The 14,650-nt window shown below is 36.3% G+C and overlaps 3 protein-coding genes across 3 annotated transcripts; 2 read left to right on the top strand and 1 right to left on the bottom strand.

Annotated features, from left to right (window-relative positions):
• Positions 1-419: 419 nt before the first annotated feature.
• LOC107738846 (cell wall protein DAN4-like) lies at positions 420-5,103 on the bottom strand. Its single transcript, XM_016550731.1, has 4 exons — positions 4,994-5,103; positions 3,822-4,475; positions 2,078-2,156; positions 420-1,438 (listed from the first exon to the last, which is right to left on the bottom strand). Exons 1-4 carry the CDS (start codon positions 5,028-5,030, stop codon positions 1,357-1,359), a joined length of 852 nt encoding a protein of 283 aa, XP_016406217.1. The 5' UTR covers positions 5,031-5,103; the 3' UTR covers positions 420-1,356.
• On the top strand, positions 2,761-13,111 carry LOC107738848 (claudin-23-like). The gene is made up of 2 exons (XM_016550732.1): positions 2,761-2,808; positions 11,884-13,111. The coding sequence occupies exon 2, from the start codon at positions 12,089-12,091 to the stop codon at positions 12,896-12,898; it is 810 nt and encodes a 269-aa protein (XP_016406218.1). The 5' UTR covers positions 2,761-2,808; positions 11,884-12,088; the 3' UTR covers positions 12,899-13,111.
• On the top strand, positions 8,512-9,470 carry LOC107738849 (claudin-23-like). Its single transcript, XM_016550733.1, has one exon. It carries the CDS (start codon positions 8,573-8,575, stop codon positions 9,296-9,298), a length of 726 nt encoding a protein of 241 aa, XP_016406219.1. The 5' UTR covers positions 8,512-8,572; the 3' UTR covers positions 9,299-9,470.
• Positions 13,112-14,650: the final 1,539 nt, after the last annotated feature.

Here is a 14,650-nt window from a genome sequence, read left to right as displayed (position 1 = left end):
CAAATCTGATGAAGAAAAAAAGCTCATCTACATCTTAAATGGCCTGAGAGTGAGTAAATTTTAAGCTAATTTTCATTTTTGGCTGACAAAATGAAAATCAAATGGTCTGAGAGATCAGGTGCATCATGTTCAAAAAATGATAACTGTCGACCTCAGCAGGTCAAACTACATTTTATATGAGCTGTTTTATTCTCCACTCATTTATTCATATGAGTTTTGCCATTTTTGAAACTAAAATTAGGGACACCGTCTAAATATAGTTTGTCTAAAACATCTTCATGGAAAGTGGCATGAAATATTAATCACACAGGAAAAAGTATAACGCACAGGAACTCCTTTGATTTTTAAACAAATGTTCTGTCCAATAAAGTACTCATGAAATAAGAAAAAAACATATATGATATAATATATTAGCGATTTTTAATACAATAATTTTACATTGACATTGACAGTTTAGACCAGTGATTTAGACAATGCTCCTGTGGTTTATACCATTCTTGAAACTAGAGCATTTGCAAAAACAGGAAACAGCGTTTGCTGTTAAACAGGTAACAAAAAACTAGGAGAGGAAGCTACATAAGTGGTTTGAAACATTCAAAAATACATTTCTGGATGTGGTAAACTGCTGTAGCACGACTAACTTAACTCGATCTCAAACAGGCCAGAACACCAGATGTTTTGTTAATGTGCCTTCATTTGCTTGATGGCTTATTTTTAAGTCTCTAATAACAGTCTTGACTGTTTAAATGCTTAATTGCATGCTGCTTGTGGATCCCTGCCATTACAACGACAAGGGGGAAAAATCTGTTATTGTTGAGACTACAGAAATGTTAAACGGTCTTCGCGTTTAAAAAAAGAGACTGTCTTTGGATGAATAGTGGGAGGCCACAGCTGAGGCCAGAGCTGTAATTATGGTATATGATAAGGTCACTCTTTGAGACCAATAATGATCGCATGTGGCCTGTTTGAGATGTGAGGCTTCGATTTAGAAAAATTACAGCTAATGTTAGTAATGTGGTTTATTTACTCTTAAAAAATTATCATAAGACAAACAGAACAAGCAACGTGAAAAAGTCGAAAAATATACCCAAGGCGATACATTACACAAACAAACAAAAAAGAAATTTCTAGGACATCACTTAAAATTTCCTTTCAACGGGACCAAAATGCCCTGCAACCTGCCTTCATACTAATACTCACAGGAAGTCTTGCCTACACTCTAAAACTTCTTGATGATTCTGGTCAGTGCATCTTATTTTGGGTTCAAAATACTGAATCTGATGTTACCATATTCATGGCTAGATGTGTAGGTTGTTTTCTTTAGAAACAAATGTTTCTTCATCAACGCTTCCCCATTTAGCCATCAAACACTGGGTTAAGAAAATTTCCCACAGAGCTGTGATCGCTATCATCCAAAAGACGTCTGTAAGAAGAGCGTCTGCAACAAAAAAACAAATCATAAGGCCACTGACAATTAGCAATAATCACGAAAATGAACACTCTCTCTTTTATACCCTAGTATTTAATTTAACGTTAAAGGGTCACAAACTCATTATAATTTTTACCCCAAAATTAAAGACAAAGATCTATTTTAAATAGTGCTGTCAAACGATTAATCGCAATAAATCGCATCCAAAATAAAAGTTTTTGTTTACATAATATATGTGTGTGTATTGTGTATATTTATTATGTATATATAAATTCACTCACGTATATATTTAAGAAAAATATGTTACGTTTATATATTAAATATATTTATATATGATATAAATTATATGAATATAAATATATACATGTAAATATTTTCAAAATATATGCTGTATGTGTGTGTATTTATATATACATAACAAATATACACACATATATTATATGTAAACAAAAACGTTTATTTTGGATGCGATTAATCACGATTAATCGTTTGACAGCACTACTTTTAAAGTCATACATTTTTAGAATTTAAAAAAATGCAATAGTCCTAAAACAGGCTTTGTAATTTATATGATCAACTTTGTGAGATTCAACATAAGATGCATTGGAAGGGGAAAAAAGGAAGGAAACTACAAATAACTTGACTCACCGCATTTTGAAGTAGTACGCACCAACAAGTAAAATTAGTACAATGGTAATAAAGCCAATTACGATGGCAGCAACACTTCCTAGAAAGGAATAAGAAAAAGATATAGTTTGATGAATCACACATGACATATACAGAAGTCAGTCATGAAAGCTATTTCAGGTATATGACTAGTAAAATGACTTGCTTGTATGCAATACAAAATATCATATATACAGTATACTGAAAAGGCAAATCAAACTGCAGCTGACTGAAAAAGCTTTTCTTTTCACATACAGTGGCCCAAAAATGTATAAGACATGCTTAAAGATGTCAACAGCATTAACAAAATATCAAACAAGGTGTAATTCATTTTGAAGAAAAGATAACATTTCAGTTCACAAAAAGAAATCTGTCAGATTTGAAATGATAAAACAATTGATATAGGCTAGTGTTCAAAATGAAGACAAACTTATTGTTCCACTTTGTGGTTGCCACATGCTAGTGAATTATGTCCATGTGATTCTCTACACCTGTGGTTCCTCACGTGTGTGTGAACTTGAGGAGAAATTACTTCACACATCCACTGAAAATCACTGGCACTGCAACACCATTTAACTAAACTTCACGGAGCAAAAATGAGTTCTGAGAAAAGCTCTAACATATTGTTTGCAGATGACACTTGTTATTCAGTGCTAACTAAGACATTCAGACATGTCCAGATGGCACTATCACTTTCGGGCACAGCTTTTCCAGTAAGTTCTCATTCAAATTCGAATACATCCCAGACAGTGACACTTAGCTGTCATTGAACATAAGTCATCAACGCAGTACAAAGTGCAAACATCATAGATGCTTATGAAAAAGGTGAGGAACAATTTAACCTTTACAGGAAAAGGCTAGTGAACTGTTAATGGTTCAATCACTCAGTTACTGTATTAAATATTAACTTCAGACACTCCTAAAGTGTTTGGGAATCAGTGCTTTGGATGTGTACAAAATAACAAATCCAGTTGTTGAAAACACTAACCTGTTGTAACCCATCTCTGACCTTGATCGAAACCCAAGAACTTTGCATCTGACAATACAGTTTTATTACAGGCTTAACAAATAACAGGGTTGTACTTTTATGATTTTCAGCTAATGAATTTCATGCTAGACATTTCATCCTAAACCTATTTTAGGGACGCATGGTTACATTTCAGCTTAAAGCTATGTAGGGCTGCACGATTAATCGCATGCGATTGTCATGCGCATCTCGTCAGTAAAGCCGGTTCTGTGATTAGTAGTAAATCTCCATCACCTGCTTTCAGATGGAGCGGCATTTAATACACAGAGCAGTAGATCACTGACAAGCTACGCAATATCGTGTTCATAATTGCAGATGAATCGCCTTCGATTATAACGCGATATTGCGTAGCTTGTCAATCGCATGCGATTTATCGTGCAGCCCTAAAGCTATGCTTTGGAAAATACTGAAGTGGTTAACCTCAATAAAATAGGTTGTATAAAGTGGCCAAATTTACCAGAACTGACCCTACATAGGCAACAATATATAAAGCCTCATTAGGAAATAAAATACATACACCTTGACCTACTTGAGATCTGGAGCAGAAGGTCAAATAACAATCAAAAGGTTATGCTTATTTAACCTATATATAAACAGGCCAACAGTCGCATGAAACACACTGTATTAAAATATAATATTCTTTGAAATAAAATGAAATATTTACTTACATTTCCAAAAAAAAAGAGAATGCACTCATACCTGAGCTCAGGGCCTCTGGGTCCTTCTTTTCTTGGTCAACAGAATCTGGGAGTTTGGTTGTTACCGGTTTTGTGGTTGTAGCTGCAACTGTTGTTGTTGTTCTTGTTGTTGCTGCTGTTGTTGTTGTTGTTCTTGTTGTTGCTGCTGTTTTTGTTGGTGATGTTAACACTTTAGAAGTAGTGGGCACCGTTTTAGTCGTAGAGATGATCGTTGTAGTTGTGCTTTTGGCAGCAGTAATAACAACAGGTTTTGTGCTTCCCATAGTTGTCTTCTCTGAGGTATGGCTCTGTGAGGAGGATGTTTTCAGAGTTTCAGTCACCAAACCCGACGTGACTGTGGTCGACGCGTTGGCTGCGCTGGTGAGCTCCGTCGCTGGAGAGGTAGCGTTATAGTCAGAGGTTGTATTTGATGTTGTCTGGGCAGGTGTGGAGCTGCTCCTAGTGCTCATGCTCACATTTTGTGGGGACTCAGTTGCTGTTTCATTTGTATTGTGGATCGTGGAGACAGATTCAGTCGTTGGTTGTGTCTGAGTGGAATCTGCTGATGTTGTGTGCGTTAGTGAAGGTGATGTCGCTACATCTGAGGTAAATGTAGTCGCAACTGTAGTTGCTGTTGCTGCAGTGCTCTCTGTGCTGCCTCCAAATACAATCCAACCTGTCACACACACACAAACAAGCCACAAGAAGTCTATATTAACTCGCGCACAATATATTGATAGGTTAGTGAATGCATTTTTGAACTAGTGTTAACAAAACACACCTGCAGCATAAAACTGAATCTGTTTCTTAAATCAGGAAACGCTTTTGTAAAGTACCTTAATGTTTAATAGTTACACGTTAGTTCATTCATTTGTAGCTTTTACCTTTATTACGCTTTACAAACACTAAAGTAACACGTATTCATGAGTTACACATACTGTACATGGTCGTCAAAGCATTTTAGTCGCACAAGTGTTTTGAATGAATTGTTAGTGTACTTTTTAATATTACACATTATTACACGTCACATATAAATATAACTACAACTGCAGAAGCAGTGTAATTTAAATTTAGAGGCCTATTAAACAATTTGGATGGATATGAGCAGGTTTATTGTTCATAACATAAATAATAAGCAGCTATAACAGAAAATACATAGGCTTGAATTTGTGTCTAAAAACCATTTTAACATACCTGCTAATATCACCAGCGTTGAAAAGTGCATCTTCATGTTCCTTCCTCTTTCTGCTTGTAGCGACTGTTGAACAGTTTCTCTATCGCACTGTAACACATGTGAGTGACCAGAAGGAAATTCCCACGCGCAGGTCGAGAGCACGCCTCCGGTCCACTGTGACCTCATAATAAGATGAGCTAATACAGAGACGGCAAATGTGCTTTCTAGGCAGATGGTGTTATTAAAATACACAAATGTTGGTAGGGGACCAAATATAAACATTAACGAAGTATAATATGTAAACGTAAGAGACTGTGTGTAAAGGGTGTTATGACTAAAACTAACCACTAGGTGGAAGCAAATCTAAGGTAATGCACCGAAGTGAAAATTCAGAGAAACATTCTGTTAAAGGGATAGTTCACCCAAAAATGAAAATTTTATGTTTATCTGCTTACCCCCAGGGCATCCAAGATGTAGGTGACTTTGTTTCTTCAGTAGAACACATTTGATGATTTTTAACTTTAACCGTTGCAGTCTATCAGTCGTATAATGCATGGCAATGGTAACAAAATCTATGAGAGTAAAAAAAACATGCACAGACAAATCCCAATTAAACCCTGCGGCTCGTGACGACACATTGATGTCCTAAGACACGAAACGATCGGTTTGTGCCAGAAACCGAACAGTATTTATATAATTTTTTACCTCTAATACACCACTATTTCCAACTGTCTTTGAGCGCGCGCATGGCATCCGTTTGTTACCATTGCCATGCATTATACGACTGATAGACTGCAACGGCTGGACTTAAAAATCATCATATGTGTTCTACTGAAGAAACAAAGTCACCTACATCTTGGATGCCCTGGGGGTAAGCAGATAAACATCACATTTTCATTTTTGGGTGAACTATCCCTTTAACAGAATGAATTGTATTAATACGAAGATCTGAAATGACAGGTGGAAAACAAAATCATGGATAAATACAACAGAGAGGCCGAAAAATTACAGCCTATTTGTGTAGTAGGCTAATTTCAGAGTAAATTATCATAGTTCTTAAAAGGAAATGTTTTTTTTTTCTCTCAATAAAGCCTAACATTAGACTAGCCTATATCATTGAAACTGTCATAAGAATGTTAAAGGTGTCGGATATTAATATCAATCACTGGGTATAATAATAACATCGTGATTATTGTTAATTGTCAGGATTAGGCACAACTGCAGGCTAAAACGAGATGCGGTCTTCTTGTGGTATCATCATTAGGCTACATATGCTGAGACTACTTAGTCAGGTTTATCGTCATTCCAAACCACATTCCACGATGATCTGTCAAAATATGTCACAATATGTGTAGAGAGTCATATAGGTGGAGCACAGTAGGAACAAAGGCCGTGTTGACTTTGTTTTGCAACTCACAAATGCATTATGGTGATGAACATAATTGTACAAAACAGCAAGAAAGTAACCTGCTGAAAAGACCAGCATGAGGTGGTTTGCTGGTCTAAGTTGGAAAATATGTTTCCTCTGCTCTTGGCCTTCAGCTTAATCAGTTTAGCGCCGGTTGGCTAGGCTGGGTAACCGGATAAACTATCTTAGACAAGCCAGGAACAACAAACCAACTTAGACTGGTTTAAGCCAGTATTTTGGGCAGGGAAAGAAGTGCATTTAGGCTATTCTGTCAACAGATAAGTCGTTAACTGTGGTGAAACAGGAAGGAATAATAGAACAGTCTAAACAGAAAGCAGTACCTTCTTTCATGCTTTAGAGGCGTGTTCAGGGAACGGCTGTAGTTTCAGAGTGACTGTTACTGTATGTCAGGATGTCATTTCAAACATGCTTTCGTGGTTTCGAGTGCGCATTTCCGTCTCCAAAATGATGCAACAACCTGTACAGAAAATGACAACGTGCCAGAACATTCAGAATGCTACACTTAAAGCATTCTAGAGCAGTCTTATTTTAGTAGCCTATCATTACTCTAATAATTTTTTATTAATATTTGGAATTAGTTTGAGCTTGTTGTAACCCCCCCCCACTATATGTCTATATAGTTTTTATATAATTAATTATTAGTAGTGCTGTCAAACGATTAATCGCGATTAATCGCATCCAAAAAAAAAAGTTTTTGTTTACATAATATATGTGTGCATACAGATTATATATAAATACACACACACATCGTTTGACAGCACTAATTATTAATTAACACATTGAATTAAATGTGATCAATAAAGACTGAAATAGTATTTTCTTGTAAAAACATTCTGCAATAATCTTTTAATAATAATTTGATTTGCTACTTTGATTTTTAGTGCTACATCAAGTTTAACTAAATGTTAATGAGACAATGATTTAAATAAATTATAATGAGTCATATCACTAAACTTTTTAGATAACAGAAATTCAGAAGACTAAAAGAAAAGGGATTTAAAAAAAGATAAAAGAGATTAAAAATAACCCAAAGAACACAACCTAACACAGTTATTTCAATTTGTTGTTTAAACTTAACCAATATAATATCTATATATTATTTTTTCCCCTTTTCCTTTTCATTTCCTTTTTATTCTTAAAAATGTACAAAATGTTCAAAACAATAACATATTATAATGATTAAAACTATAGTTTCCCTCCTTTTCCTTTTCATTTCCTTTTTATTCTTAAAAATGTACAAAATGTATAGTTTCCCTCAAATTAAAAATAAAGGTTCTATGTGTTAAAATAAATGACATAAATGAAAAGTGAAATCAACAATAAAAGGAAAAAAAATCACAAAAATATGGAGGACCAAATTACTCAAAATTAAATCATTAAATAAATGTTGAAATATGTAAATAAATCATTAAATACATAATTAAATCATTAAATACATATTTAAATAATTAAATACATAAATGCATTATAAATAAATAAATCATTCATTTATTCATTCATTTCCTTCACATTTCATTTTCAGGATTACGGTTGTCAGTACGTAACCCTGAAAATGAAATTAAATAAAAATTAATTATTTAAACAAACAAACAAATAAATAAATAAATGATTGAAAGAATGAATGAATGAATGGATATTTATTTATTTATGCATTTATGTATTTAGTTATTTAATTATGTATTTAACGATTTATTTATATATTTCAGCATTTATTTCATGATTTAATTTTGAGTAATTTGGCCCTCCATACACAAAAATATATTGGGTCTTGTTTATTTTAAAAAGTTGAGTAGAAGAAAAAAAAACCCACCATATATAAAAACAGTAGGCTATATAAAATGAAATTGAAAGCCTATTCCAATTAAACTTTCAAATAGTACTCTATGAACAAATGATCACCATCAGCACCAGAGTCTCTCCTGAATCTTTCGTGCCGCGCGTGATGTAACACTCAGTGGGCGGGGCTCCACAGGTGCGCCTAGGACAGGTTGTCGAAACCTGGAGCGGTTTTGATGTTGACAAGCGCAGACAGTCACGTGACGTTCAACAATAGCCAGATTTTACGGGATCCTCCCACGAGAAGTTTCTGCCGCCCAGCTACGTTTTAAACAACCGGAAACAAATCCATCCATTGCCAGCAAGGCTATTTTTGTGACCCGAATCCATCATCATGCGAACTCCAGGGATTTTTATTTTTGGGTTGGTGCTCGCGCCTTGCGGCTGGATCCTGGAGCTGACCAGCACCGTGGCACCAGCCTGGCGCACGATCAACAACATCCCGGGGGAACCCAGCGACCTGGTCCTCCAGCAAGGATTATGGGACATCTGCAGGACTTTCACATCGTCCCGGGATATTCTGTGCAACCAGCAGGACACGCAGTACTTCAGCGCCCAGATCATCCAGATCGCCAGAGGTCTGATGCTGTCGTCGCTCATTCTCAATGTCATTGCCATCGGCGTGGCAGCAGTCGGAGTCCGATGCTGGACTGAGAAACCGCTCTGGACGGTCGCTGGGGTCGGAGGTCTCCTCATCTTCATCTCAGGGGTCCTCACCATCATCCCAGTGGCGTGGTACACTCACACCATGACCTCCATCTTCTCCGCATCCACCGATGTTCGTGTGGGATACTGCCTGGTGCTGGGCTTCATCGGCGGGATCATGGAGGTCCTCGGTGGGCTGGTGATGTCCATCGGTTTGTGCCGGCGCTGCAGCGGTCAGAAGCGCGATCCCTCTCCGCCGCGCAGAGACACGGTGCCCAGCGTCAGCAGCGGCAGCAGCGTCCCGTATTACTCCAAACAAAGCGAGGTGGACTTCGCACGGGCCAAGAGACAACAGGACAGCAGACCAGCGACTAGCACTGCTTATGAAGCACGACCTTACGACACAGATTTGTGAAAGAACTAACTTTTGATCTTGTGAACAAACTGAACGCAAGAAACCTTACGAAAATCACCATGATAACCGTCGCTTACCGCGTAAAAATCGCGATTGTCGATCAGATGAAATCAGCTAGTTTCTCTTTTTAATGACCGTTCTGTTTAGTGGTTATCCCTATTAGATTTATTAAGACATTTTTAACCTCTTAACTGTCACCTGTCCCCTCAGAGGAAGCCTAAGTTTACTTCACTATATTACAATTAAATCCTAATCATGACAAACTATAGCCTATATCGTTGGAAAAGTCTCCGAAATAGATATTTTACCAGTTTTTTGTTACAAATTATGTAGGAACGGTAATAGATTAATTTATGACAAGAGTGCTCCTCAAAAATCTACATCTTGACAGGAGTTCTGACCTTTGTCACAAAAAGTTTTTTTTTCTTATCATCATCATCATAAATTAGATATCAATTGAAAGCTTAAAACCTAAAAATTCATCATGTGAAAACCATTTTAAAATCTGACATTGCTTTACCAAGGAAAGCCATATTAAAAATGCATTCGTTCATAAATTATAAGTTTGGATAGTGAACTTTCACATCCATATTCAAAAATGGGGGTGACAGTTAAGAGGTTAATGTAAAATATTTTGGAAAATATGTATTTTGTACACTGTAAACCTTAATTTGTTAACTTAGAAAGACTTGTTGCTTCAGAAAATAAGTTTACTTAGTATATTAAAGTTTTCATACATTGGGATTTTGAGCAACTTTTTAAGCAACTAACCAGATTTTTCTGAGACAATAAGTTTGCAAGATTTTTTTTTCAGGTAGACTAACCTTAACATTTAAATTTACAATGTAAGTGCCTTATATTTTACAATGAAGTAATAGTCACTGTAAAATTTACAGTGAAAACCGTAAAAGGATGTGGCCTAAATTTTATATAGTTGTTTACACATATTTTTATTGCAAGTCATGTGTTTTAAGTTACATTTTAGGATGTTTAGTTCATGTTAAACATTATTTTAGTGTGTGTGTGTGTGTAGGCCTACTGTCTGTATGTTTTTATCAGCCGTGGTTCACGGAAAGGCTATTTTGATGAACTGTAATTCATCATGTGACCTATTGTTTTACCACCTGTATTATCATGGATGTTATCGGTCATGTCAGCTATAGTATTTTAGCGAAAACGATGGATAACATCATAAATATTGTACCTGGTAAGGTTTTGAAGTTCTATTGAAGAGCACTAGTTTGGTTTTGTACATTGCACTTTATATTGTGAGGCCCTTATCATTGCAGTGGCAGTAGGCCTACCTTCGATGTCTTTTTGTAGTACACTCTTAAAAATGAAGGTGCTTCACGATGCCATAGAAGAACCTTTTTGTCTAAATGGTTCCATAAAGAACCTTTAACATCTGAAGTCTGAACATCTGTTTCACAAAAGGTTCTTTGTGGCGAAAGAAGGTTCTTCAGATTATAAAAAGGTAAGAAGGAGATGGTTCTTTAAAGAACCTTTGACTGAATGGTTCTTTGTGGAACCAAAAATGGTTCTTCTATGGCATCGCTTGAAGAACCTTTTGAAGCACCTTTATTTTTAAGAGTGTAGCCTACTAATGTGTAAATACGTATCTTATCAGGAACCTCTCGAGTTTGTACAGTTATACCAAGTACAAAAAGCAGATACATTCTTCTGAAGGAAGCTAATCTTTGCACAACCGCTGCTCACAGAATAGGCTTTGAATGTTTGCAGAAATGTCTGTCACTGGTGTTTACGATAGACAGAACGATATGCAGAATATCTCTGTGGATGTTTTTGTGAACGGTAATGTCGTAATTGAAGTCCACCCATCAAATTTAGGGCAAATGATCGAAGGCTGTTGATTTTTCTGTATGTTTATGAGTGTGATAGATGAACAATATCCTCATATGTTTACCTGCATTAATATAATAAAAAATAAGTTTACAAACTGTTCATTTTGAGTACAATTTTATGCGTTCCAATAATAAATGGTATCCTCTTTTTACTGAATGCGATTTTACATTATACTTGACATTTTTTCTTTATTTATGAACCTATATTCTATAATATTTGAATGTACAATAAGTAATATAGTAACTTATCAGCATGATACAATGTATTATTATTATAACATCTATAACTACTGACCATGTGTTGGCTTTCAGGATAATGTAAACTGTAAAGCAGTTGCGAAACAATCAAACAAACCAAAAACATGAAAAAAATTAAACCGCAAAAATGTATATTGTAACATTATTTGGCCCAATTATCAACTAAATGAATGAACTGTATGAATGAAATGAAAAGGCATATGTGTGTGAAATTTTATTTTGGACTAGGTGACTGAATCCAACATAGACAACTTACAGTATGTGGAAAATAATGTGTTTTTTAAACTTTAAACCGCATAAACACATTTCATTACACCAAATACACAAAATAATGTCCTTTTTAGCAACATCATATGACCCCTTTAAACAAAAGTTTATGTAGATGAACTTTTGACTTGAAACCTCATTGTTTCTCCAACTTTTCTTTGAGACAACTTGCCCCAGTCTCTTCTATTTATCCCCTAGCCCTGCATACTGGTGTTACAGGTTCAGCTGAAACATGGCATGCATCGAAAACCAGTTTTGTCTGTGTTTGAACCAAACATTCAACACCACGCCCTTCAGACGCTAATCATACGTAACCACCTCCTCCAAGTTTCAGTATGTTTCTTCTTAAGCACCAGACACACTCGACTCGCTTCAGAAGCGGACAGCAGCTCAACCCTTAGCCATGCGGACTCCGGGGATCCTGATATTCGGCATGGTCCTGGCCCCCTGCGGATGGATCCTGGACCTGACCAGCACGGTCGCGCCCAACTGGCGCACCATCCACAACCTGGCAAACGAGCCTACCGATCTGGTGGTGGAACAGGGAATCTGGGACATCTGCAGAACCTCCACAACGTCTAGATCCCAACAGTGCAGCCAGCAAGGCAACGACCAAATTTATTTTAACAGCCAGATCATTCCGATCGCGAAAGGAATGATGGTCGCGTCGTTGATTGTGACGGTGCTCGGCCTTGCGGTGGCAACACCTGGAGTCAGATGCTGGAAGGACAGACCCAGATGGATACTGGCTTCTTTGGGTGGCCTCCTTATCTTCTGCTCCGGGGCCCTGACCATCATTCCCATTGCGTGGTACACTCATATCCTCACCAGCATCAATTCCACCTCCGTCAAAAGAGATCCTACCAAAACGGATGACATTCGCGTTGGCTACTGCATCATTTTGGGCTACATCGGAGGCATCATGGAGGTCCTTGGGGGTTTTGTGATGTTCCTCGGGATTTGCTCCTGCTGCGGTGGACGCAACCGTGGAGAAAAGTCTCGAACCTACACAACACAACGGCCGGCAACGGACAGACCGACGCCTCTGCCGAGGGTCAATGTACCGAGAAGCTTCAGCAGGAACACTGAAAGCAGCGTGCCGTACTCGCAGAAGTCACTGGACGACGACCTGGACTTCCCAAGAGCCAAACCCCGAGACAGAGGATCAGTCAACACATCCTACACCGGAAGACCATACGACGCTGATCTGTGAAATTGCTAACTTAGTCAGTACATACTGTGAATATTTTGTGAGATGTAACAACTGTTAAAGACCTGAGAGATGTTTGAACTGCACTAAATTAAGGTTCTTTATTGTCACTGATGGTTCCATTTAGAACCTTTAACATCCTTTCGATTGCACAAAAGTTCTTTATATTTAGATTTTTAGGGTACTTTAGAAAAAAATGTTTTGTTTTCACTGAAAGGTTCCCAAAAAGGTTCTTCTATGGAACCACTGCACACAAAAAACAAAAACAAAAAAAAAAAAACTTTATTTTTAAGAGTGTAGGCGACCATACACTTTCTTACTTCTAAAAGTATTTTACATGTTTACAACAGTTACTGATTGTGCTTGCCAGTTGCACTTTTAAACTAAGCAACATGAAGGTTTTTAGAGTTGTAAATAGACAAAATGTAACTTCCTGTCGAAAGATGAGGTTTGTAATGCAGGTTAAAATCAACTCATGCATCGTAATGGAAGATATAAGCTATCAGTATGATACTGCAAGATTTTATAAAAACAAGCTCATTTGAACAATGAATTGTGCAATATTTTCTTTTGCTGTGGAAAAACAACCTAAAGCTAGTCAAAAGATGTCTGTGATGCAGTGTAACTAGTAATACTGGTTGTGTCAGTTTGAACTCCATTGCATGCTCTGCAGCATGTGGGTCATGCTTGAATTGTCAGCTGATCCATGAGTCATGTGAACAATGCAGTGATAGACATGAAGTATATTGCTCCTCAAAATCAAGTTTGTTATATTAAACACCTAGTTTTTGTGTTGTTATTTTGTTTTTACATTTAAACCTGTGGCTATACATTAATATCACATATAAATACTTTCTGCCATTGCATAATAAATGATCAGCTGCTTCTTGTATGACAGTGAGCAGACAGCGTATACCTTCAGTCTGGAAGTACAAAACAAACTTTCCTGTTACACAGCAAAAGAGAAAATGTATTACAACAATAAATTAATCAAGTTAATCATTAATTATAAAACAGATACATAGAAGTGCAGCAGTGCAAATGGTCTTACACCATGCATCCAGATAAAGGGGGTAAATAAGATTATAATGACTTTATTTTACTGTAATTTCCCATTGGGGTCAAGGTTTGTGTGGTTTCTAAACAGCAATCCATCATCTGTAATGGTTCTTCATTTTATTTGTGATTTTTTTGTATTAAAGTACTATTTATTAAAAGCAAACACTGTTGTAAATGTGCATTGATAACTACCGTTTTACAAAAAACAGTCCCTAATCAAAAGACCTGATGAAATAAATACAAGGAAACACTTATCTAACATATTACCTTTAAAGCCACAGCAGAATTGTTGTGTGTCTCCGTGTATGTGCTGTATGTGCAATTTCTGAATGAATATATATATATATATATATATATATATATATATATATGTAGTGTACAAAAATGCACTTACCTTTGTAATTTATAATGGAATATTTCAACATGAACTTGATGTTTATTATTGCAAATATGCAATTATATACATATTGATAACAGAAACTAGGGGCATTAAAACAAAAGTATATAGCAAACTAATGTGAAATTAATTAATTTACATGGATAAAGATGCCTTAATTAGGAAATGTCAGATGAAAAGTCCTTTTCATGTGGAAACATATCGCCAAAATATAGCAAATATTGTTGAAGTGCACTGAATCAGATATTCAGTCTGAAATATGACAAAAAAACAAATATCTTTATTCAAAAATACTGTAC

The sequence above is a fragment of the Sinocyclocheilus rhinocerous genome, unplaced genomic scaffold (genome assembly GCF_001515625.1).
Source record: "Sinocyclocheilus rhinocerous isolate Xijiao unplaced genomic scaffold, SAMN03320098_v1.1 scaffold103, whole genome shotgun sequence".
NCBI lineage: Eukaryota > Metazoa > Chordata > Actinopteri > Cypriniformes > Cyprinidae > Sinocyclocheilus > Sinocyclocheilus rhinocerous.
The sequence above is the reverse complement of the archived record's forward strand: the minus strand, read 5'-3'. Positions and strand labels throughout refer to the sequence as shown.